Below are 24,950 nucleotides of genomic sequence, written 5' to 3'. Positions count from 1 at the left end.
ATTAATCATTCATGCCGTGCCTTAATTGGACAGATATAATCTACAAATTGGCCCTACTATTATGGTAGTGCTTTGCTTCATTTAGCTACTGGGCTAATGTTTGTTTTGAAATGAGAAAGAATATGCCCATGTTATTGTACAGTTTTGTACGAAATCATTCCATTGAAATAAGGCGAACAATCGTCATCCAGAATTGTGAAATGTATCATTCTCCAATTATAGCTCGTCGTAAGTGATCGCAATTTAAGATATAGCAATGGGTTAAATTGAAGGATAAATCAGTTTACATTATTTATTTTGACACTGGGACGATAAGGTTAGCTGTTTCATTCGATATGAAATTATCTACATCTTCTTTGATATAAGTCACATGACTTTATATAGTCATATTCAATTAGACACTCCAGTAGGCAGTCGAGGTTAACAGATTACAAAAACAAATATTGACCTCAGCAACCTTCTGGATTGTAGATGAGCAGGAAATGTCAAATCCCATTGGATGGAGAGACAGATGGGTTAATCAAATTGTGTAAGCCACCTCGCACACATGGAATAAAAGCAAATTTAATGTGGATGCTGAAATCTGAAATTTTGACAAAGAGTCATCTGGACTCGAGACGTTATTTTCTCACCTTGGAGAGAATGGGTTCTGAATCGATGGAATTCCCTGCCCAGTGAACCAGTTGAGGCTACCTCATTGAATGCTTTTAAGACAATGATAGATACATTTTTGAACAGTAAAGTAATTAAGGGTTATGGTTAGCGGACGGGTAAGTGGAGCCGAATCCACAAAAAGATCAGCATGATCTTATTGAGTGGCGGAACAGGCTCGAGGGGCCACATGGCCTATTCCTGCTCCTAGCTCTTACGTCGTTCTTATGAGATGCTGCCAGGCCTGCTGAGATTTCCCAGCATGTTCTCTTTTGCGACATATAGAGTGTCACTGAAGCATGCATGTGTTATGTAACATAACGTGTGACCATCATTTTCTGGTCCGCTGTGAGTCTGCGTGTAGTTGGTCTGTGTGAAGGGAGCTGCGCTGCTGCAAGCACCGATCATGTCGGGATTTCCCAGGCTCCGGAATGTTTCAAATCCCTCTGAGAGTTTGAGTCTTTCCGTTAATGAGCACATACTCCGAGAATGTAACTTTCTTTACACGGACTCAGTACACGGTGAGTAAGTTGTTCTAACATTATTAGGGAAAGGAGTCAGAAATGTTTTCAACACATGCTTACTGCAGGCAGATCGGACTAAGCCCCTTGAATGTGAAAGGCAGCAACTGGCAACTGTATTTTTAGTGTCTGAGTCACTGTGGTCTCGGGTTTCACCAGGCCTGAAATGGAACTAATTCAAATCGGTAATGTTGCTTTCGGCGGGATTTTGCTGAAACGCCCTATGCTTTACTCTCGCTCCATGGATCCGTCTGCCCTAAAGGGCATTGGATCTGTGTGGTATTTGCAGAAGTGCATGGATCACAATGAAATGAAAAGTGCAGAAGGAGTTTTTCGGTAATATAATGAGCCTGAGGTTCACAGAGTGAGAGTCTGAAAGTGACAATTATGGTGGACGGGCATCATCATGGGGTTTGTAAAGTGTGGAATTCGAATTCGGCAAAAGACAGCAGTTAGAACCACAGGTAAATAGCGTACAGAATCGAAGAATAAGTAGACACAAAAACCCCTCAAAATATTTCGCTTCTGCTGCTCATTCGTACCATTGATGATCTTTCACATCAACTGCGACATTGCTCGCTTTTTTCTCTGAGAGGCACGATGGCTGTTTCTATAAGCCTTTAATAGACTCCAAAAATAAATGTGTCACGACGGTCTGAGGTTGAAAAAAGTAACGATACATGTTACTCAATGTGAAGAATTGTCTGCAAGTTAATAGAGCGTTGCAATTTATTGTGAGAGAATTGATTACAATTTGTTGACAACATTAGAGAGGTTGGACCGATGTTTACAGGACATTAGTGAATCCACATCCGGGGTGCAGTGCAGAGTATTCATCTCTTTATGTGAGGAAAGATGTAAACGCTTTGAAGCAGCTGGTATCTAGCAACATTTGCTAGATTAATACCAGGAATAGGAGTGTTATTTTATGATAAATAGTTAGACAGGGTAGATTTGTATCCACGAGACGTAAAAAAAAGGGAGGGGAAATTTGACCTTGAAAGTGCTGGGGGTTATTGACAGGGTGGTTGTGAAATGAATCTTTCATCCTGTCGGAGATTCCAGATCTAGGAATCACCGTCTAAAAATAATGGCTCGCTCATGTAAGAAATGTTTTCTCTCAGAGGGTCGTGAGACTTTGGAATTCACTGCATACAAAGGCAGTTGAAGCAATGTATTTGAATGTTTTCAAGGCAGAATTAGATAAGTTCTTGTTTAGCAAGGGGCTGAAATGTTATTGGGGGTCGGTGGAGATGTGGGATATAAATCACTGTCAGTTCAGCAATGGTCTGGCAGTGAGCTTAAGGGGCCCATTCGCATTCCCCTGCTCCTTATTAATATGTTCGTATCTACCAACGTTCGTTCAATTCTAAATGATCATGTTCAACATCCTATTACCAGATGTAATTGGTAGGGTGTCACAGGGTTCGCTCCTGGGCCTCTATCGTTTTGGAATCTATATAAATGACTTGGCTGCAGGGATAGTACTGCTCATAGCCAAATTTCTTCATTTCACCGAAATAGGGAATAGTAAGTTGTGATAATGATATTTACAAATTGATGTGGATAGTTTAAGACAATGGGGCAAGATCTGGCAGCTGAAGGATAACATGGATTACTGTGATATTATCTCTTATCCATTTTGCTCGGGAAATACAAGGGCAAATTATCATATTAATGGAGAGAAACTTCGAAGTGCTTTGGTACAGAGGTATGTTGGTGTCCTCGTGCATGAATCGCAGTAAACTAGCATGCAGGCACAGAAAATGTGAGGAAGGTAAATTGAATCTTTAAATTTATTGATAATGGGATAGAATATAAATTCAGTGAAGTTTCTGTCCTCTCCTGGACAAAATGTTCGTGAGCATGCACTTAGAATATTGTGTGCAGTTTTAACCCACATTTGAAGAAGGATGTATTTGCATTGGAGAAGTTTCTGAAGAGGCTCACTCGGTTTTAATTTTTCCCATCGGTAGGCCTAGTGGACATTGCCAACCAGCTTGGACTCAGACTCTTGGCTCCAAGAAAGAAGATTACAATGATGCTAATGGGTAACCATTCGGCCGGGAAGAGTTCCTTCATCAATTGGTGAGCATGTTACCTGAATAATCCCATTGTGGCCTTGACGACTGGCAAGGAAGTATTTATTTCCAACTCACTTGCCTTAAGAATGTTATATGGCAATCAAGTGCCAATTAACAGCAAAGAGAGTTGTTTTCATTAATGACAATTGGCTTTAAGGATTTACGTCATATTTCATGCAATAATGAACGACAGGCGCCAGCTCTTACAGAATTTGAAATTTCCCAAAGCTCTTAATGAACAATGTCAAACACTTGTATTGCATGAATATGTTGTTATCAAAACGCAAAGCAGGACGGGAATAAGATGGACTGAAAGCAAGGAAAGACATTTGGGAAATTCACATTCCAAGGTGAAATAGTCTGCTTCGTGACTAGACAGGTCATGATGCTGGGAATGTAATGAAATTCAAACTCCCAGCTGAAATGTGCATTTCCATATTTTACAGTTAAGTTTCGGCTGCTCCTCAACTAATACCACCCTTTCCTGAATCCAACAACTCATTAATTTTGAATAACACACATGACATCAAGGTAAAAATTCTGTTTACATGCGAACAAGGCGGAGAAGGATGTCATTCGGTCTCTCGAGCCCACTCCTAAATTTAATTAGATCATGCATCATCTGATGTTCAACTTAAATTTACAAGTCTGTTGCCCAAATAACCCTATAATTCCTTTACGTACAAATATTCTATAGTCCTCTGTCTTCAGCATATTCCAAGACGTTGGTTCCTCCACGTTTTAAGGAAGAGAGTTCCAGAAAGTTAGATTCTCTGACAGAAGACAAATGATCTCATCTCAGTTTTATATAGGTGATGCTGTATTTTCAAACTGACCGCAAGACATAGAGTTTCCTCACAAGAAGCATCTTATTTACTGCTACACTGACAAGACCCCTTTGGATCCTGCACATTTTCTGCCCTTCTAAGCTCCAATAAGTGCAATCCAATCTTTCCACTCGAGCAACTCACCCATTTCAGAGTTCAGTCTGGCAAATGACCAATGCGTTTACATTTTTGCATAAATAAAGTGACTAATTCTGTATGCAGTACTACAATTTGTGTGGTCTCACTAATGCCACGTATAACGGAAGCATAATCTACCAGAAGGAAGACAAGTGGGTCACAATTCGGAAGGGTAAAAGTCATCAGGGTGATGTACCAGAAAGTATCCCAGTGGCAGTCTCCCACAATAGTAAGGGCTGGCAACAGATGGGAGAGGGGAAGGGAGTGAGCAATCAGTGGAGGGATCCCCTGTGGTTGCCCTCCAAAATAGGTATATTGTTTTGGATCCTGTGGAGAGGGATGACAGAGACAGGCTCAGAGGTCCAGAAGGGAAAGAAGGGGATTAGGAGAGAATTAGTGGTGGGGGATGCAATGGTTAGAGGGACGGCCAGGCGGTTCTGCGGGCGCGAACGATACTCCAGGATAGTAGTCTGCCTCCCTGGTGCCGGGGTACTGGATGTCTCCGAGAGGGTAGGAAACATATTAAAAAGGGACGGCAATCAAACAGATGTAATTGCACACATTGGTCAAAATGACGTAGGTAGAAAAAGCAGGGGGGTCATACGAAAGCAATTCAGGAATATGGGTGTGAGGCTAATCAATAAGGCCTCAAGGGTAGCAATCTATGGACTGCTCCCAGTGCCTAGTGCTAGTGAGGCCAGGAACAGGGGGATCCTACAATTGAACACGTGGCTAAAGGACTGGTGCAAGAGGGAGTGTTTCAAATTCATAGATCACTGGGATGTCTTCATGAGAGGATGGCACCTGTACGGAAAGGATGGGTTACACCTTAACTGGAAGGGCACAAATATCCTGGCTGGGAGTTTTGCTAGAGTGTTTCGGCAAGGTTTAAACTAGTGTGGCAGGGGGGTGGGGATCAAAATAGTACATCAGTAAGTACTGAGGCTGGGGTCGAGCTGGGGGCGAGGGCAAGGCTAGCTAAGAAGAACATGGAACATAGAACATAGAACATTACAGCGTAGTACAGGCCCTTCGGCCCTCGATGTTGCGCCGACCAGTGGAACCAATCTGAAGCCCCTATAAATTACACTCTTCCAATATCATCCATATGTTTATCCAAGAACCATTTGAATGCTCGTAATGTTGATGAGTCCACTGCTGCTGCAGGCAGGGCATTCCACGCCCGTACTAGTCTCTGAGTAAAGAACCTACCTTTAACATCTGCCCTATATCTCTCACCCCTCAATTTAAAGCTATGTCCCCTCATGCTACCCATCACCATCCGAGGAAAAAGGCTCTCACTATCGACCCTATCTCATCCTCTGATCATCTTGTATGCCTCTATTAAGTCACCTCTTAACCTTCTTCTCTCGAACGAAAACAACCTCAAGCCCCTCAGCCTTTCCTCATACGATTTTCCCACCATACCAGGCAACATCCTGGTAAATCTCCTCTGCATCCTTTCCAACACTTCCACATCTTTCCTATAATATGGCGACCAGAACTCTACGCAATGCTCCAAATGCAGCTGCACCAGAGTTTTGTAAAGTTGCAGCATGACCTCCTCGCTCCGAAACTCAATTCCTCTACCAATAAAAGTTAACACACCGTACGCCTTCTTAACAACCCTATCAACCTGGGTACCAACTTTCAGGGATCTATACACATGGACACCCAAATCCCTCTGTTCATCCACACTACCAAGTACCTTACCATCAGCCCAGTACTCTGTATTCCTGTTACTCCTTCCAAAGTGAATCACCTCACACTTTTCCCCATTAAACTCCATTTGCCACCTCTCAGCCCAGCTCTGCAGCTTGTCTATGTCCCTCTGTAACTTGCCACTTCCCTCCGCACTATCTGCAACTCCACCGAATTTAGTGTCATCCGCAAATTTATTAATCCATCCTTCCACGCCCTCATCCAGGTCATTAATAAAAATGACAAACAGCAGTGGCCCCAAAACAGATCCTTGCGGTACACCACTACTAACTGAACTCCAGGATTAATATTTCCCATCAACCACCACCCTCTGTTTTCTTACAGCTGGCCAATTCCTGATCCAAACCACTAAATCACCCTCAATCCCATGTGTCCGTATTTTCTGCAAAAGCTTACCATGGGGAAGCTTATCAAACGCTTTGCTGCAATCCATATACACCACGTGAACCGTTTTACCCTCATCCACCTCTTTAGTTACCTTCTCAAAGAACTCAATAAGGTTTGCGAGGCACGACCTACCCTTCACAAAACCGTGCTGACTATCCCTAATCAAATTATTCCTTTCTAGGTGATTATAAATCCTATCTCTTATAATTCTTTCCAATACTTTGCCCACAACAGAAGTGAGGCTCACCAGTCTATAATTACCAGGGTTGTCCCTACTCCCCTTCTTGAACAAGGGGACAACATTTGCTATCCTCCAGTCTTCTGGCACTGTTCCTGTAGAAAATGACGACACAAAGATCAAAGCCAAAGGCTCTGCAATCTCCTCTCTAGCCTCCCAGAGAATCCTAGGATAAATCCCATCCGGCCCAGGGGACTTATCTATTTTTACCCTTTCCAGAATTGCTAACACCTCCTCCTTATGAACATCAATCCCATCCAGTCCATCAGCCTGCATCTCAGTACTCTCCTCGACAACACTGTCCCTCTCCAGTGTGAATACCGACGAAAGATATTCATTTAATGCCTCTCCTATCTCTTCAGACTCCAGGCACAACTTCCCACTACTGTCCTTGACTGGCCCTAATCTTACCCCAGTCATCCTTGTACTCCTGACATACCTATAGAAAGCTGTAGGATTTTCCTTGATCTTACCTGCCAAAGACTTTTCATGTCCCCTCCTGGCTCTTCGTAACTCTTTCTTTAGGTCCTTCCAGGCTAACATGCAACTCTCAAGTGCCCTAACTGTGCCTTCACGTCTCATCTTAACATAAGTCTCCTTCTTTCTCTTCGCAAGAGATTCAACCTCCTTAGTAAACCACGGTTCCCTCACACGTCTGCTTCCTCCCTGCCTGACAGGTACATATTTATCAAGGACGCGTAGGCGCTGTTCCTTGAACAAGTTCCACATTACAATTGTGCCCATCCCCTGCAGTTTCCTTCCCCAACCTATGCCAGCTAAATCTCGCCTAATCGCATCATAATTTCCAGCTATAACTCTTGCCCTTTGGTATATACCTATCCTTTTCCATTGCTAAGGTAAACGTAATCGAATTGTGGTCACTGTCACCAAAGTGCTCACTTACCACAAAATCTAACACCTGGCCTGGTTCATTACCCAGTACCAAATCCAATGTGGCCTCGCCTCTTCTTTGTCTATCTACATACTGGGTCAGGAAGCCTTCCTGCACACATTGGACAAAAACCGACCCCTCTAAAGTACTCGAACTATAGCTTTTCCAGTCAATATTTGTAACGTTAAAGTCCCCCAGTACAACTACCCTGTTACTTTCGCTCCTATCCAGAATCATCTTTGCAATCTTTTCCTCTACATCTTTGGAACTTTTCAGACGCCTAAAAAAAAATTCCCAACAGGGAGTGCTCTCCTTTCCTGTTTCTAACCTCAGCCCAAACTACCTCAGTAGACGAGTCCTCATCAAATGTCCTTTCTGCCACCGTAATACTGTCCTTGACTAACAATGCCACACCTCCCCGTCTTTTACCACCTTCCCTGCACTTAGTGAAACATCTAAACCCCGGAACCTGCAACAACCATTCCTGTCCCTGCTCCATCCATGTCTCCAAGATGGCCACAACATCGAAATCCCAGGTACCAACCCATGCTGCAAGCTCACCCACCTTATTCCGGATGCTCCTGGTGTTGAAGTATACAAACTTTAAACCGCCTTCATGCCTACCAGTACACTCCTGCGACTCTGAAACCTCATCCATAACCTCACGACTCTCAACCTCCTGTACGCCGGAGCTACAATTCAGGTACCCACCCCCCTGGTGAATTAGTTTCGACACTCCCGAAGAGCATTGGCAAATTTCCCCCCCCAAGATATTGGTACCCCTCTGGTTCAAGTGCAGACCATCCTGTTTGTCGAGGTCCCACCTACCCCAGAAAGAGCCCCAATTGTCCAGGTATCTAAATCCCTCCCTCCTGCACCATCTCTGTAACCACGTGTTCAACTGCTCTCTCTTCCTATTCCTCTCCTCACTATCACGTGGCACGGGTAACTAACCAGAGATATCGACTTTGTTTGTTCTAGCCCTAAGTTTCCACCCTAACTCCCTGAATTTCTGCCTTACATCCCCATTCCTTTTCCTACCTATGTCTTGAGTGCCTATGTGAACCACAACTTGGGGCTGGTCCCCCTCCCCCTTAAGGATTTCGAAAACACGATCCGAGACATCGTGGACTCTGGCTCCTGGGAGGCAACACACCAAACGCGAGTCTCTCTCTTTCCCGCAGAATCTCCTATCTGTCCCTTTAACTATGGAGTTCCCAATGACTAATCCTCTACTCCTCTCCCCCTTCCCTTCTGAGCCACAAGGACTGACTCTGAGCCAGTGACCTGTACACCATGGCTTACTAAGTCCACCTCCCCCCCCTGCCCAACAGAATCCAAAAGTGTACTATCCCCAATTTCTACGACGTTCTTTGTTTCTCCCCCCACTTGGATGGCTCCTTGTACCTTGGTGCTGTGGTCAGTTTGCTCATCCTCCCTTTCTCTACCCTTCTGAGCTGCAGGGCCGGACTCTGCGCCAGAGGCACGGCCACTGTTGCTTCCCACAGGTAGGCTGCTCCCCCCAACAGTACTTAAATAGGAGTACTTATTTTTAAGGGGCACATCCACTGGGGCACTCCCTAGTACCTGACGTTTCCCCTTCACCTTCCTAACCGTGACCCACTTGTCTGTCTCCCGTGGCCCCGGTGTGACCACCTGCCTGTAACTCCTATCTATCACTTCCTCATTCTCCTTAACCAGACGAAGGTAATTGAGCTGCAGTTCCAGTTCCCCAACGCGGTCCCTTAGGAGCTGCAGCTCGATGCACCTGTTGCAGATATGGATGTCCGGGAGGCTAGCTGACTCCAGGACCTCCCACATCCGACACTGAGAACAACAAACTGGCCTCACAATCATAATTCCCCCTTTCTTCCAATGACACAGGAAAAACTGTCTAAACCTACCCCTCCTCTGCCTGTTTACGCCGAAGCCCGATGAGCCAAAGCCCGTCAGCTCTCACTCTGTTTCCCTCTCACTCCACTGCCCGCTCCCGACGCTGCCCGCTCAAAAGTGCGGTCTGCTTTTAAACCATCCAAAAACCTTCCCAGGCTTCTCCTGGGCCTACTTCCAACTTTGGAAAAAAAAGAAGAGCATTCTGGAGCAGGATGACCTGAGTGGGCCTGAAGGTCTGGAGTGCATCTGCTTCAATGCGAGCAGCGTAATGGGTAAGACAGACAAACTTAGGGCCTTAATGCTTATGCGAAATGTGGATGTGGTTGCAGTGACAGAGAAATGGTTAAAAGAAGGACAGGACTAGCAGCTGAATATTTAGGGGTATACGTGTTTTAGGCGAGACCGAGGAGGGGCTAAAAATGTGGGGGAGTAGCGGTATTAGTTAGGGAACATATTACAGCGGTGCCGAGGGTGGACAATTGAGAGGGGTCATGTAATGAATAGCTGTGGGTGTAGCTCAGAAACACGAAAGGTGCAATCGCTATGCTGGGGGTATAACTACAGGCCATCCAACAGTCCACGGGAAGTGGAGGAACGGAAATGTCAGGAGATTTTGGATATGTGCAGAAAAAATAGGGTTGTTGTAATGGGAGACTACAATTTCCCTGGTAGAGACTGGAAAGTGCTTCGGGCTGGGGGTCTGGACGGGGAGGTATTTGTAAAATGCATGCTGGAAGGTTCTTTGGAACAGTATGTTGATAGCCCAAGTAGAGAGGGGGCTATACTGGATCTAGTTCTGGGAAATGAGCCCGGTCAGGTCGTCAAAGTTTCGGTAGGGGAACATGTGGCAAATAATGACCACAACTCTGTTAACTTTAGGATAGTAATGGACAAGGACGAGTGTCGTCCTAAGGGTAGGGTGCTAAATTGGGGGAAGGCTAACTATAGCCGGATTAGGCAGGAATTGGTGGCCGTTCATTAGGAGAGGCTGTTCGGGGTTAAGTCCCCCTCTGGCATGTTGGAGTCTCTTAAGGAACAGTTGATTAGCCTGCAGGACAGGCATGTGCCTGTAAAAAGGAAGGATAGGAAAGGTAGGATTCGAGAGCCGTGGATAACCAGGGAAATTGAGGATGTGATCAAAAAGAAAAGTTAGGCCCAGGCAACTGAAAACAGATGGAGCTCTCGAGGAATACAGAGAGAGTAGGACAGAACTCAAACGGGGAGTGAGAAGGGCAAAAAGAGGTCACAAAATGTTCTTGGCAGACAGGATTAAGGAGACTCCTAAGACATTTTATTCATATGTTAGGAACAAAAGAGTTGTCAGGAAAAAGTCGGACCTCTCAGGGTCAAAGGAGAGGAATTATGCTTCGAACCCAAGGGAATAGGGGAGATCCTAAATGAATACTTTGCATCGGTATCCACAAAGGAGAGGGACTTGTTGGCTGGGAGTGTCTCAGAGGGAGATGTTGATCCGTTAGAGAGAATCACCATTAGAAGAGAGGAAGTGTCAGGTTTTTTAGGTTACATTAAAACTGACAAATCCCCAGGGCCTGATGGCATCTATCCGAGACTGCTCAGGGAGACAAGAGATGTAATTGCTGGGCCTCTGACGGAAATCTTTGTCTCCTCATTGAACACAGGTGAGGTCCCTGAGGATTGGAGGGTAGCGAATGTGGTACCATTATTTAAGAAGTATCGCAGGGATAACCCGGATTAATATAGGCCAGTGAGCTTGATGTCCGTGGTAGGGAAGTTGTTGGAGAGGATTCTTAGAGACAGGATGTAGGCGCATTTAGAACAGAACAATCTCATTAGTGACAGACAGCATGGTTTTGTAACAGGGAGGTCGTGCATTACAAATTTGATGGAGTTTTTTGAGGAAGTGACAAAAACGCTTGACGAAGGAAGGGCAGTGGATGTCGCCTACATGGATGTCAGTAAGGGATTTGACAAAGTCCTTCATGGCAGGTTGGATAAGAAGGTTAAGGATCGTGGGATACAAGGAGAGGTGGCTCGATGGGTAGAAAACTGGCTTGGCCACAGGAGACAGAGGGTAACAGTTGAAGGGTCTTTTTCCGGCTGAAAGTCTGTGACCAGTGGTGTTCCGCAGGTCTCTGTACTGGGACCTCTGCTATTTGTGATAAATATAAATGATTTGGAAGAAGGTGTAACTGGTGCTATCAGCAAGTTTGGGGATGACACAAAAATGGCTGGACTTGCGGATAGCGATGAACATTGTCGGACAATACAGCAGGATATTGGGTGGAGGAATGACAGATGGAATTTAATCCAGGTGAATGCGAAGCGATGCATTTTGGAAGAACTAATGTAGGCGGGAGCTATACAATAAATGGCAGCGCCATCAAGAGTATAGAAACAGAGAGGGTGCTATGTGTGCAAGTCCACATATCCTTGAAGGTGGCAGCACAGGTGGAGAAAGTGGTGAAGAAGGCATATGGTATGCTTGCCTTTTTCGGACGGGGTATAGAGTATAAAAGCTGGAGTCTGATGTTGCAGCTGTATAGAACGCTGGTTGGGCCACATTTGTAGTACTGCGTCCAGTTCTGGTCGCCGCACTGCCAGAAGGACGTGGAGGCTTTAGAGAGAGTGCAGACAGGTTTACCAGGATGTTGCCTGATATGGAGGGTCTTAGCTATGAGGAGAGATTGGGTAAACTGGGGTTGTTCTCCCTGGAAAGACGGAGAATGCGGGGAGACCTAATAGAGGTGTACAAAATTATGAAGGGTATAGATAGGGTGCATAGTGGGAAGCTTTTTCCCAGGTCGGAGGTGACGATCACGAGGGGTCACGGGCTCAAGGTGAGAGGGGCGAGGTATAACTCAGATATCAGAGGGACGTTCTTTACACAGAGAGTGGTGGGAGCCTGGAATGCGCTGCCAATTAGGGTGGTGGAGGCAGACACGCTGGCATCGTTTATGACTTACCTGGATAGTCTGGGAATGGAGGGATACAAACGAATGGTCTCGTTGGACCAATGAACGGCACAGGCTTGGAGGGCCGAAGAGCCTATTTCCTGTGCTGTACTGTTCTTTGTTCTTTGTACTTCTGTTTGCGATTTTCCTCTCAATAAGTTACAAGATACTATTAAATTTCCCAGTTACTTGTTGTCCCTGTACATCTTTTGATTCATGCAATAAGACATCTCTGTCCATTTGCTATCAGATCTCTGCGATCTGTCACCATTTAGATTGTGAGCTTGTCTTTCACAGTCCATTCAATATTGCCAATCTCACATCACATATTGTGTTCCATTTGTCAGAACTTTGGTCATTCACATAGCATAATTTTAAATTTGCAGCCTCCTTATGCCCTCTTCACAGCTTAGTGTCCAGCTGTTTTTCTATCATCAGCAAGTTTGCAAACATTCCATCTATTACTTCATCCAAGTATTTTGTATACATTTTAAACTGAACAGGGTCCAACACTGATCTGTGTGGCATACTACTCATCACGCCTTGCCAAACTGGATAATTTCCAATTATTTCTACTCTCTGCTTCATGTCAGCTAGCTAATATACTGTTCATGCGAATGTGATGCCACCAAAGCATGGAATTTCATTAGTTGCAACAACATTTGATGTGGCATTTCTAAAGCGTACTTGATTATTCACTTTTTTAATAAGTTGCCACACAAGGGACTGATCCAGAAGGTTAGATCCCAAGGGGTTGGCGGTAGAGTAGTGGTTTGTAATGAGGACTGGCTGAATTGTAGAAGGCAGAGGGTTTCAGATAAATGGGGCCTTCTTCATCTGGCGATATTTAACCAGTCAGGTCCCACAGTGTTTAGTTCTCGGACAACTATTTACAATCTATATCAATGATTACAAGTAGGGATAGAGAAGAACATCGGGCAATTTTGCTGACTACATAGGTGGGAAAGTAGGCTGTGATGAGAGATACAAAGTCTAAAAATTGATAACGACAGGCTAGGACAATGGGCCAAAATCTGACAAGTGGAGGTTAATGTAGATAATTTGAGGTTATCCATTTTGGCCGGAGGAATGAAAGGGTAAATCACTATTTAAATGGGAAACAGATTCAAAATGTGTGTGTGCAGAGGGATCTGGGTATCATTGTACCGGAGTCACAGAAACTGGGTATGCAGGTGCAGAAAGTTATAACAAGGCATATGGAACCTTGTCATGTATTTCCAAGGGTCTACACTATAAAAGTAGATATGTGTTGTTACAATTGAATAAGGTATTGGTGAGGCAACACCTGGAGTGTTGTATTCAGTTTTGGTCACCTTTTTTGAGGAAGGATGGAGGTGGTTCAGATGAGAATCACTAGATTAATTCCAGCTCTGAAGTGGCTGTCGTATTAGAAGCGGTCGAGTAGCTTTGCTTAGACTCGCTAGAGTACAGCAGGATGAGGGTAATTTGATTGAGGTATACAAAATATTTAACTGGATTGATGAAGCAAATGCTAACCCAATGTTCCCCCTTCTGGAACAATCTAGGACAAGACGTCATAGTTGCAGAGTAAGAGGGGGGATGTTCGAGACAGAAGTAAGGAACAGTTATTTCTCACAGAGGATTCGGAATCTAGGGAACTCACTGCTCCCGTGTGCAGTTGACGCAGAATCAATCAATGGATTCAAGAAAGTGATAGATATATATCTGAAAAAAGCGGGATAAAGTTCTTCAAGGAAAATGCATGGAAATAGAATTAGGATGAGCTCAAGATCAGTCAATATGATATAGAATGCTAGAGCGGGCACGAAGGGCGGAATTGCCTACTCCCGTGCCTAATTCCTAAGTGCCTAAATGAAAATGCAGTATATCCACTGGTTCACATTTATACATAGCACATGTTATGTCCTCAAGTAATTCCAATAAACTGGTTTAACATGATTTTGCTCCCACGGCCAGGTTGGTACTCCACAGTCTCACTGCTATTTCTTCGTCGAAACGCTGATCCCCAGTCCCTCTATCCTTTGTTGGTGTAAATTCTCTCCTGGTAGTGAATAAAGAAGGGAAAGACCGTCTTGCCGCTGGCTTGGCCATCATCAAAGGCGGTCATCTGTTCATTCTCACATTGGCGTTGCTGCGGCTTATGGAACAAACTCTGTCCTTCATGCTACAGTTATTATATTCAGACATAACGAACTGGCTTAAAAACGCGTATCCATGCGTCCTGATGCCGCCACAGTCATTATCAAAATGCAAGTCGTCAGTTATTCCTTTAAGTCCCGTTCCTTTTTTGATGCATCTTGGGTCCTTGATGGATCAACCTATCTTTCGCGCAGCTATGCAATTTTCATACAAAAGTTTTCTTCGCCGCGACATGATATGAAATGTGTGAAAGTGAATTCCATAGTTCAATCATTTGTGTATTCAATATGTTAAAGTGCAAGATTTATACTTATTCTTGAAGGGTCTTAAGTACATGCACTGCCACCTCTAGTGACGTTGAAATCAACATTCCTAAAGGCCACTGCTTCATTATTACTCCCAATCTGTTTGTATGTAACTATTTATGTCCAAATGTTAATATGCTTATACTGAATGGTAACTGTCATCATGCCTGCCGTCACCCACGCATAGCTGTTATCATTAGCATTTTTCAGAATACTCGAAATAATTCTTCTTTCTATTAAAAGTGATATTATGAGAATTTTTCGAGCTCATGTCTCAGTTCTTCATAAAAGTACTTTGTGCGTGTTGATAGAGGAGTGTCAGTGCACAATTGATATACACGAACCTCGGGGCAACATAGATCAAAGACAGGCCGCTCAGCCCCTCAAACCTGCTTCGTCGGTTAAATATCATCATAACGAATCTGATAGTAATCTCAATTATGCGTTCCGGCTACCCCCGGATAGCCAGTTAGCGCCACGCAAGACGAAGTGAAATCTCACGAAACGTGCCTCTTTAATTTGTCAGTTCACGTGCAGTTTCACCGAAGTGCAGTGATGTTAAGTGGAAATCACTTTGCTCTATATATTATCTATGATGACATACCAAATATGATTTAAATAATGACACAATGATGAATATGAAGTATAATGGAAGAGAAAAGAAAACATACGAATGTTCTCAAATGCATATTTCAGAACCTGTAAAAATTTGCACTGACATAAATTATTTCTAATTAAGTTATGTTTGCATATGGACCATCAGGACTCTATACATTAGAAGGACACTGGGAGGGAAAATATGGGCAGATAATTACGTAATATTTCCCACCATGCCACACACCATGTTGGTTTGGAGCAGAGTGCACACATTTTAGAACAATTTACCCTCCCTTCTATGTTACACAGTAACACATTTTATTATTCAGTACTAAATTACAGAAAAAAACATGTGATTTTCAGAAAACCTGACTATTGGCGTTTTCAATGAATCGCTAAAGTCCCGCAGCTCAACTGTGAAACCAGGAAAGAATGTTGTTGTTGAAGCAGGTCGAAAATTCTAGACTTTAGGAGTCAAATCCCACCATAGTTGGCAACAATTTCAGACCGACCTGAGGTGAAATTCCTTCAGTCAACTGGTTATATATGTTCGCATGTTCTTTTAACTGTGGATTATGGGTAGCTGGATGTGTGCAACATTTAACTGTTTGGACTCTAATGAAAATACGTTCGGGTATAAGTAGCCGACGGTGGTGGCTCGCTGTGTCTTAAAGCTAATTCCTGGTCCATTCTCTTACATTTTAAAGATATGTATCCCAACAGACTTGATAAATTTGTAAGAGGAAAAGTCGGCATTAAATGCTGGCGAACTACGGTGGTGCAAATAAAAAAAGTCTCAAGAAATGAGCACAACACATATCAAAATAACATGATGCACGTAGAAGTTAAGGAAAATGCCATGTTATGAAACAAGTGATATATTGAGATGTCTACATATAGTCTTTGTCCTGATTTTACGAATCTATTCCACCTATTTCTCTGAATTTGCATAGTTTTTGGCTCCTGACCCATTTTCGTAAACAATAAGTTGTCTAACAGCTTTCCATTGCGAATTGTAAGCAGTGAAGAGGCTAATCATTCTAATATTTCATATCTAACCATTTACTCTTTTAGGTACATCGAAGAACATATACAGAAAACTGGAGTTGCAACAGAAACACAAGGATTTACCTTTGTCACAAGTGGGAAAAAACGGGAATCCCTCACGGTGAGTGTTTCTATGAATGATTCCAGAATGTTGCAGTATTCTCTGGCCCTGCTCGAATATCCACTTGGTAAGTTCAATGACCAGGCTACCACTCTCGATATATTGCAGTGCACTTCTCAGTAAAAAAAAGAATCGAGAATGTTACGTTCTTTCCGCAATTCTGAGGACCCAGATCTTCTACACCTACCTCCTCGCAGCTCGGCTGGAAAAAAAAACATGGCTATCCTGAGAGAGCAATCAGATATTTAGATCAGGTTAATGTTAGCTGTCCTCGATCCCAATTTGCTCTGTGTGCTTTGGAACGAGAGGCAATTTTGAGTTGTTCATCAAAAAAGGCGGCACGTTTGCACTGTTGCCTGACAACGCCACGTCTCGGGGTTCCATTTCGACTTCGGGTGTCTGGCTGTGTGGGTTTTGCACGTTCTCCCCATGTGTACGTTAGTTTCCTCAGGGTGCTTCGGCTCACTCCCACACTCCAAAGGTGTGCGGGTTAGGTTAATTGACCATGTTAAATTGCGGCTTAGTGTCAGGCGTTGAGTGGAAAGGGCCTGGGTGGGATTGTTGTCGGTGCAGGCCCGATTGTCCGAATGACCTCCTTCTGCAAAGTAGGAATTCTATGATTCTATGAAAAAAGCCGATTGGTAATTATATACAAAGTGCGGTTTGAGATCATCAAACATATCGCAGAATGTTGATGCACAATCGGTGCGACTTGAGCACAATGCGTCAGCTCGTATATAGTGGGCAATGTAATAATAAAACATCACTGTTCATTTGTTGACATTAATCATTGTATTTTTATTCACAGGGCAAGGCGACACTGCTCATCTACCCGCACTTTCAGGCACTCGGTCAGATCGAAGGTACATTCCGAGTGATTATTAGTATTGGAGAAAATGAAATGAATGGGTGGATGTCATCTCGTGGGTTAGATCAATGCGGAAAATCTTCATTGTTACATTTTCTGACTTTTATAGTCATAACGTGCTGTAGATTTTTCGATGGCTGTGAAGTATACAAACTTGGATTCAACAGATTAAAAAATATTATGCCGAATTCTCTGACGTCCAAGCTGCATGTTACCCGCTGGCAGGAGGTGGAGCGCTGTTCGCTAGTGGCGGGATTCTCAGTTCCCGCCGCTGTGAACGGGAATTCCCATTGACGTTACCCCACGCCGGCGCGATCGTCAGGCAGCGGTGCGCCACGGGTGGGGCCTGAGAATACGGCCAGCGTGAACGACCGGAGAATTCCGGTCATTATTTTTTTGATTTTGAACACCTATTCTGTTAGTTGCAATGAATAGAATGTGCAAGGTTAAAAAAAACCTCTGGGGTGTTCCATATTTCATCTTTCTTTTGAGTGAGAGGGTTTTGAATTGTGCTTTCCGGATGTTTTTTTCTCCCTCTCTCTGCCAGTTCGAATGAGGTGGCGTGAAGCACCGAGGGGATGAAGAGACGGAAGATGGAAGCAAAATAAATTATCCGCCACTAATCACATAAAGGAAGACCAGAGCTCACATCTGGTCCAGACAAAAAGAAGAGCTATCCTTCCTAATCCCACTATGTACTTCCTAAGCAGTAATCATTCAGTGATGGGCAAGCTGGTAACCATGTACATTTCTCTTAATTAGATGAAATGTTAGCGTCTGCATTACAAATCGAGGAGTACGGACCTCCACGAAATTGTTTTTAGAAGAGAAAATTATTTCAATCCGTCTATCACTGTATTAAATATGGTCTCTGCACAGACAGATCTTTGTAAATGGAGGAGAATAATTGCAACGAATTGACAAAGGACAGGTATCTTATCCTTTTGTTTCTTGCAATAATATCTCCATTCAGCTTATCTGCTCTGAAGAAGGAATTCCAAAATTTCCATGAGATCCTCATAGCTAAATACAAATAGTATTCCTCCAATCCTCCTCGTAGATTTCACCTTTCCTCTAGCCAGTGTGTCCATTTCATTGCAGTTGAGCAATAAATATAATTACTAAATAATATCCCATCTAATAAAACAGAAAAAAAGTGCTGGACATATTCATCAGGTCAGGGAGCACCTTTGACAGAATGTGGCGGTTCAAGCTAGTAACTCCCATGATCAGAGAGGGCGAAAGACAGCGATAGATTGGATTCTGAGCCTGTGAATGAGTGTAGGTTTGTGAATAGATGGAAAAAAACAGAATATGTGAGAGAGTACAGAGTGCAGGAGGGTTTGGATGTCCAAAATGTACCATGATAACGTTTATAGCAAAGCAACAAACTATATATTCAGTGGAGCTGCGAATCGTGAGGTATTTGGTTTGATTTGATTTGGTTTAATATTGTCACAGGTATTAGCATAGAGTGAAAAGCATTGTTTCTTGTGCGCTATACAGACAAAACATACCGTTCATAGAGAAGGTAACGAAAGAGAGCACAATGCAGTATTACAGTCAAAGCTAGGGTGTAGAGAAAGATCAACTAAATGCGAGGTAGGTCCATAATAAAGTCTGTTGGCAGCAGGAAAGAAGCTGTTCTTCAGGTTGGTGGTACGTGACCTCAGATCTTTGTAAATTTTTGCCATCGGAGAAAGGTGGAAGATCCTATGCCCGGCGTGAATGGGGTCCTTAATTATGCTGGCTGCTTTGCCGAGGCAGTGGGAATTGTAGACAGTGTCAACGAATGGGAGGCTGGTTTGCGTGATGGATTGGGCAACATTCACGACCTTTTGTAGTTTATTTCAGTCTTGGGCAGAGCAGAAGCCATACCAAGCTCTGATACAAACAGAAAGAATGCTTTCTATGGTGCATCTGTAAACGTCGGTGAGAGTCGCAGCTGACATGCCAAATTCTCTTCGTCTTCTGTGAAAATAGAGGCGATTGATGGTTGTCCTAACTATAGTGTCTGCGTGGTGGATATTGGGTTCATGTCCCACTATTTGTAACCCCCACAGAGTTTCACTGGCTGTCTTGTCTGGAGACAATACACATCTTTTTAGCCTGTCTTGATGCTCTCTCCACTCATGTCGTTTTGTTTCTTAAAGACTTGATTAGTTGTAAGTATTCGCATTCCAACCATTATTCATGTAAATTGAGTTTGTGACATTATATGCTCTGATTGTGAACAGAATCCCACTCACCTGAAGAAGGGGCTTGCAGCTCCGAAAGCTTGTGTGGCTTTTGCTACCAAATAAACCTGTTGGACTTTAACCTGGTGTTGTTAAACTTCTTACTGGTGAAACCAGGACAGGTTGTTGATGATTTGGACACCTAAATACTGGAAGCTTTCGAACATTTCTACTTCATCGCCATTGATGTAGATGAGCATGCTCTCCACTACGCTTCCTGAAGTCAACGAAAATCTCCTTCATTTCGTTGACATTGAGCGAAAGATTTTTCTCGCCACACTAGTTCACCAAATTCACTATTTCGTTCCTGTACTGTCTCGTCATTGCCTGAGATCCGACCCACTGTGGTGGTGCCGTCAGCGAACTTGAAAAACGAGTTGGAGGGGATTTTGGCCATACAGTCATAGATATATAAGGAGTATCGTAGGGAGCTGAAAACACAGCCTTGTGAGGCATCAGTGTTGAGAATTATGTGTTGTTGCCTATCCTTCATGATTGTGGCATGTGCATTAGAAAGTTCAGGATCCCGTCTCAGACGAAGGAGCCGAGTCATAGGCCACATAGTTTAGAGATGAGTTTCGTCGGAATAATGGTGTTGAAGGCTGAGCTGTAATTAACAAATAGGAGAATGACATAGATTTCTTTGTAATCTAGGTGTTCCAGTGTTCATTGCAGGGCCAAAAAGATGGCGTCTGCTGTGGACCTGTTGGGGCGGGAAGCAAACTGTAATGAATCGAGGCAATCCGGGAGGCTGGAATTTATTTGTTTCATGACTAACCTTTTGAAGTACTTCATAATGATGGATGTCAGAGCCTCCGGACAATTGTCATTATGACATGCTGCTTGGCTTTTCTTTGGTATTGGGAGGATGTTCGACTTCTTGAAGCAGATAGGGACCTCAGATTTTACAATGTTCGGTTGAAGATGTTTGTGAATACCCCCACCAGCTGATCCACGCAGGATCTGAGTGCTCATCCGCGTATCCCATCCGGGCCAGTCGCTTTCTGTGGATTGACCTTCGAGAAGGCTGCTGTGACATCTGTAATGGTGACCTCATTACAGAATCATGCGAGGCTTCCAGTGCGAGGCTTCCAGCGAGAGCACACTGACCTCGTGCTCAAAAGGAGTATAGAATGCATTGAGCTCATAGCGGTGAGGGAGTGAGGGAGCGGGGTGCAATGTAGCCGGCGATTTTACATGCCTTTATCTTGTAGCCTGTTATGCCTTGCAGACCTTGCCATAGTTGATGGGGGTCCGTGTGGCTAGCCTGGGACTCTAGCTTGGTCTGTTACTGTCTTTTGACATCTTTGATGAGTCTTCTTAGATCATATCTGGCTTTCTTGTATAGGTTAGGGTCGTCTGGCCTCAACGCCTCAGACCTACACTTCAGCAAGCAGTGCGTCTTCATGTTCATCCATGGTTTCCGGTTGGGAAACACTTGGATCTGCTTCTTTGGCATACAGTCTTCTACATACTTACTAATTAAGTCAGTTACTGTAGTGGCGTACTCGTTCAGGCTGGTCGCAGAGCTTTTAAATAGTGACCAGACACTGACTCTAAGCAGCCCCATAGGAGGTCATCTGATTCCTCAAAACAACATTGCACAACCTTCTTTGACGGATTCTCCTGCTTCAGTTTTTGCTTGTCAGCCGGGAGCAGGAGCACAGGATTGTGGTCTGATTTGCTAAAATGTTGGCGGGCGATAGGAATGTTTGATATTTGTGTAGCAGTGGTCTATGATATTGAGCCTCTGGTGGAACAGGAAACGTGTTGGTGGTAACTTGGTAGTACGCTATTGTACTTGGCCTCATTGAAATCTCTAGCCACAATCAACAAGGCCTTGGATGTTTCGCCTTAAGTCTGTTTGAAATGGGGTATATTTCGTCCAGCGCGATTCTCACGTCCGCATGGAGTGTGGTGTGAACTGCTGTCAGGATTAGGGAGGTGAACTCCCGCGGAAGGTAGTTGGGGCGGCATTTTAGCGTCAGGTATTCTATTTCGGGGAGCATAATCTCGCAGTTTTGCTGCGCCCAGCATCTTCTGTTGGCTAGGAAGCATACCACAACTCCCATTGCCTTGCCTGAGGCCGTTGTATGGTCCATTCGATGGACTAAGAAGCACTCTGATTGTAGGGCGCAGTCCGGAGAAGCAGGAGTGAGCCATGTCTCCGTGAACCAGAGCACACAACAATCCCTCAGTTCTCTTTGGAAAGTGAGTCTGGCTTTAGGTCGTCTCGCTTGTTTACCAGAGATTGGACATTTGCCAGGAGTAAGCTGGGGAAGGGAGGCCTTGGGACTGCGTTGTTTCACTCTCACCTTCAGGCCTGCACGTTTTCCACCATTCCGGGTGACTGCACGTGAAATCAATAGTAAGGAAAGGAATTAGGACAAAACATCAGTCATAAGAACAGAAACAAATGAAGCAAAGACGCATGCGAGGTAAAGATGCAGAAAAGCAGCAGTAAATGTTGAGCCCATTAGTCTGTAGGTATTCCAGTGTTAAAATGTCGGACGTTTTCCGATATTCCATTGAAGTTCACTGGAAAATTGAATGACGCGGCCAGGAAAATGAGCCAAATGGCAAACTACAAGCAACTCATGGTTATGCATGCAGCCTGAGGTGAAGATTTTGAAAAGAACTGACGAATTCTGAGTTTGGTAACAGCAATGATCAGTGGACATTTTTAAAGCAGTACAATACACTGCATTGAAAAACAGAAAACACCTATAAATCCAAGGTTCAATTGGAAGGGGTGCTGTGGATCTGCATAATTATAGGTTAGCAGGCAAAATGGAAGGTGTTCCATCTCGTGAACTTCCATGGAAATTCACTCTCACAAGAAACCAATTGTTGGTGTCACTGTAGAGGACGACATTCTCCTGCGAATGCTCAAAGTGAATGTCAGTGAACAACATGTATTACGGTGGCAAGATACTAAAAGTAGCAGAAATATTGGAGGACGCTTTGTTGAATGCTTGGGTACTCAGGAGGAAGGAAAGGATAACATGGAAGAGAATGGCAAAGAAACATGTTGCAGTGAAGAGATCTCTCCTGTTTTCCCGCTGGGGACAAAATGTGGAATTTGTCCTGCAAACGTTATCCCATAGTAACTCACAAGATCAATGTGAACATTTCCGGAGTCAGTGAGGTAGAAGTTTCGGAGTTTCAGCGAATCTATAGATAAAGGCTTCAAGCGAAAAAAAGAATTCAGTAACACAACTGAAATAAAGATAGGATGGTGCAAGTAGACTATGGGATATACCGTGTGTAATTTAGCTCAGAAGGAAGAAAAACAGATCTGTATATGATGGGTTAAACTGGTGAAGCCGAGCAAAAAATAACTTAGCTTCAACAAAGGCTTTAGACATGAAGTGAGTGCATTTACAGTTTTGTTGCATTGGTGTGTTGTAGCAGTCTTATATTTTATATAACAGGTGTTAAAACAACGTTAATAGTGTGACTTAAACGGATGCATATTAAAATAAGATAAACAGCAAAGGAAGCATTTTACATTTACAAATATGCTCACACATGTATTGAAACGTACCATAATTACAATCGGACCTTGGTGTTTCTTCTCTTTACTTCACATAGTTCACAACGTTTATTGTAGCTTCTCATTATAGTATTTTTTGTGTTTCCACAGGTGTGACAGATTACCTATCCACAGAGATTAGCACATCCAAACAAAAAAAGTTTAACCTGTTAACATTCATAGATACCCCAGGACTTGTGGATGGTGACATGACTTACGAATTCGACGTCGACAAAGCATTGATCTGGCTTGGTAAGATATCAAACCTCCTTGTTAGATTTATCTTTTAATTCAAAGAATACATGAACCAACAAAGGTTATGTGGATCGGAAGCATACCCAAATTTTGTCGATAAAATAGAATATAACAGCTGTTTAAATGCGGAGGTCAAGTGACAAATTGAATTACAAATTGGAAGTGAGGGAATGTGAAGCTGCTAATATAAATGGCGAATGAATCATACTAGGATGTAAGCGTCGCTGTCAAGTTCAGTGCTCTTGGGAAGTAAAGTTCAGCATTTAGACGCCAATTAATTGATGTAGCTCTGAGTCGGTATGGTTTATTGTTTGCAAAGGAACCTTCCACTGGTTGAGCCCAAAGCGCCTCTTGATGACGATTTTGCGGGAAAGTATGGGAAAGTGTGTAAATCATTCTTGAAGGCATGATGTTCAGAGCGGAAATAAAACCTTTGTCAAGCAAAGTGTACAATGGGAGTGGAAGCGAAACGTGGTGAATGTGTGGATGAGGAGTTTAATACTATGGGAGCCATGAAATGTATGAAATGTGAAGTGAAGGCGTTTGAAATGCACAAGTTTCAATGATTAGTGTTCAGTGATATAAAGGTAAATTTGCAGAGCAAACTGCTGGCTAATATGGAAATTGTCAATTCACGAAATCTTGAAAATAGTGGCAAACCTTAAGTGAGCACATTAGGGAGAGTGGGCAAAAGAAACTCGCTGTCATAGGTTGCACAGTGCAGTGCAAGGGATCCTTGATACGTTTGTTCAGCTTGTGATAGCAAGATGGCATTTCATGAGTTCAGTATCTGGGAATCCCCACACTTAAATTTCGAACTTGAAATCGACATTTTTAAAAATCTATTAAATAATATTACAATTAATGGTTCGACGTCAGGCCACTGAATTATTTCTCTGTAGGGAATTTGATTGACCTGTAAGGCAACTGATCACACATAGAAAGCGTTCCACCGAAGATGATTACTTTAGTACGAACCATGTCACCCATACTATCTTGAAGCAGTGGAGAACCAGCCTTAAAACATGTTATGGGTTTACAATTGGATTATGCACAGGACAAAATGCTGTGCCAACTGTCCTTCGCTGACGTGAACAATTGTTATGACAACATCGCAGGTTCCATGATTTGGTGCTGCACAAGTTATCCTAATGAGATTTAAATTCATTCTCGAGAAGCATAAGACCCCAGCAGTGCAGAAGGAGGCCATTCGGCCCATCGAACGTGCACCGATTATCTATCAGAGCATCTTACTCAGGCACACCACTTGTTCTATCCCTGTAATTCCGCAGATTTAGCCCCCGAATCTTCCCAGCTCACACATGTCGGGACACTAAGAGACAATTTAGCATGGCCAATCCATCTAATCAAACATCGTTGGACTTTGTGGGAGGAAACTGGAGCACCCAGAGGAAATTCAGGCAGGCTCGGGGGGAACGGGCAAACTGCAGGCAGTCGCCCATGGCTAGAATCGAAGCCAAGTTCCTGGAGCCGTGAGACAGCAATACCAATCACTGTGCTCCCAGTCTGAAACCACCATCATTTGACGACATTTCT

The 24,950-nt window shown here is 43.6% G+C and overlaps 1 protein-coding gene across 4 annotated transcripts in view; it reads left to right on the top strand.

The window, feature by feature from the left end:
• The first annotated feature begins 817 nt into the window (after positions 1-817).
• The window catches only part of LOC144505303 (uncharacterized), a 45,034-nt gene continuing 20,901 nt past the window's right edge, over positions 818-24,950 (top strand). For 2 of the 4 annotated variants that reach the window (XM_078231412.1, XM_078231410.1), the window contains exons 1-5: positions 818-1,172; positions 3,149-3,260; positions 16,405-16,498; positions 17,307-17,361; positions 23,250-23,390. In XM_078231412.1, the coding sequence (XP_078087538.1) occupies positions 1,058-1,172; positions 3,149-3,260; positions 16,405-16,498; positions 17,307-17,361; positions 23,250-23,390 (517 nt within the window). In that variant the 5' untranslated portion in view covers positions 818-1,057. Of the gene's footprint in view, positions 1,173-1,365; positions 1,637-3,148; positions 3,261-16,404; positions 16,499-17,306; positions 17,362-23,249; positions 23,391-24,950 lie in introns of those variants that run through there. The other 2 variants (XM_078231413.1, XM_078231411.1) reach the window with 1 other exon arrangement.

This window comes from Mustelus asterias, chromosome 16 (assembly GCF_964213995.1).
Source record: "Mustelus asterias chromosome 16, sMusAst1.hap1.1, whole genome shotgun sequence".
NCBI lineage: Eukaryota > Metazoa > Chordata > Chondrichthyes > Carcharhiniformes > Triakidae > Mustelus > Mustelus asterias.
This window is presented reverse-complemented; position numbering and strand designations above follow the sequence as displayed.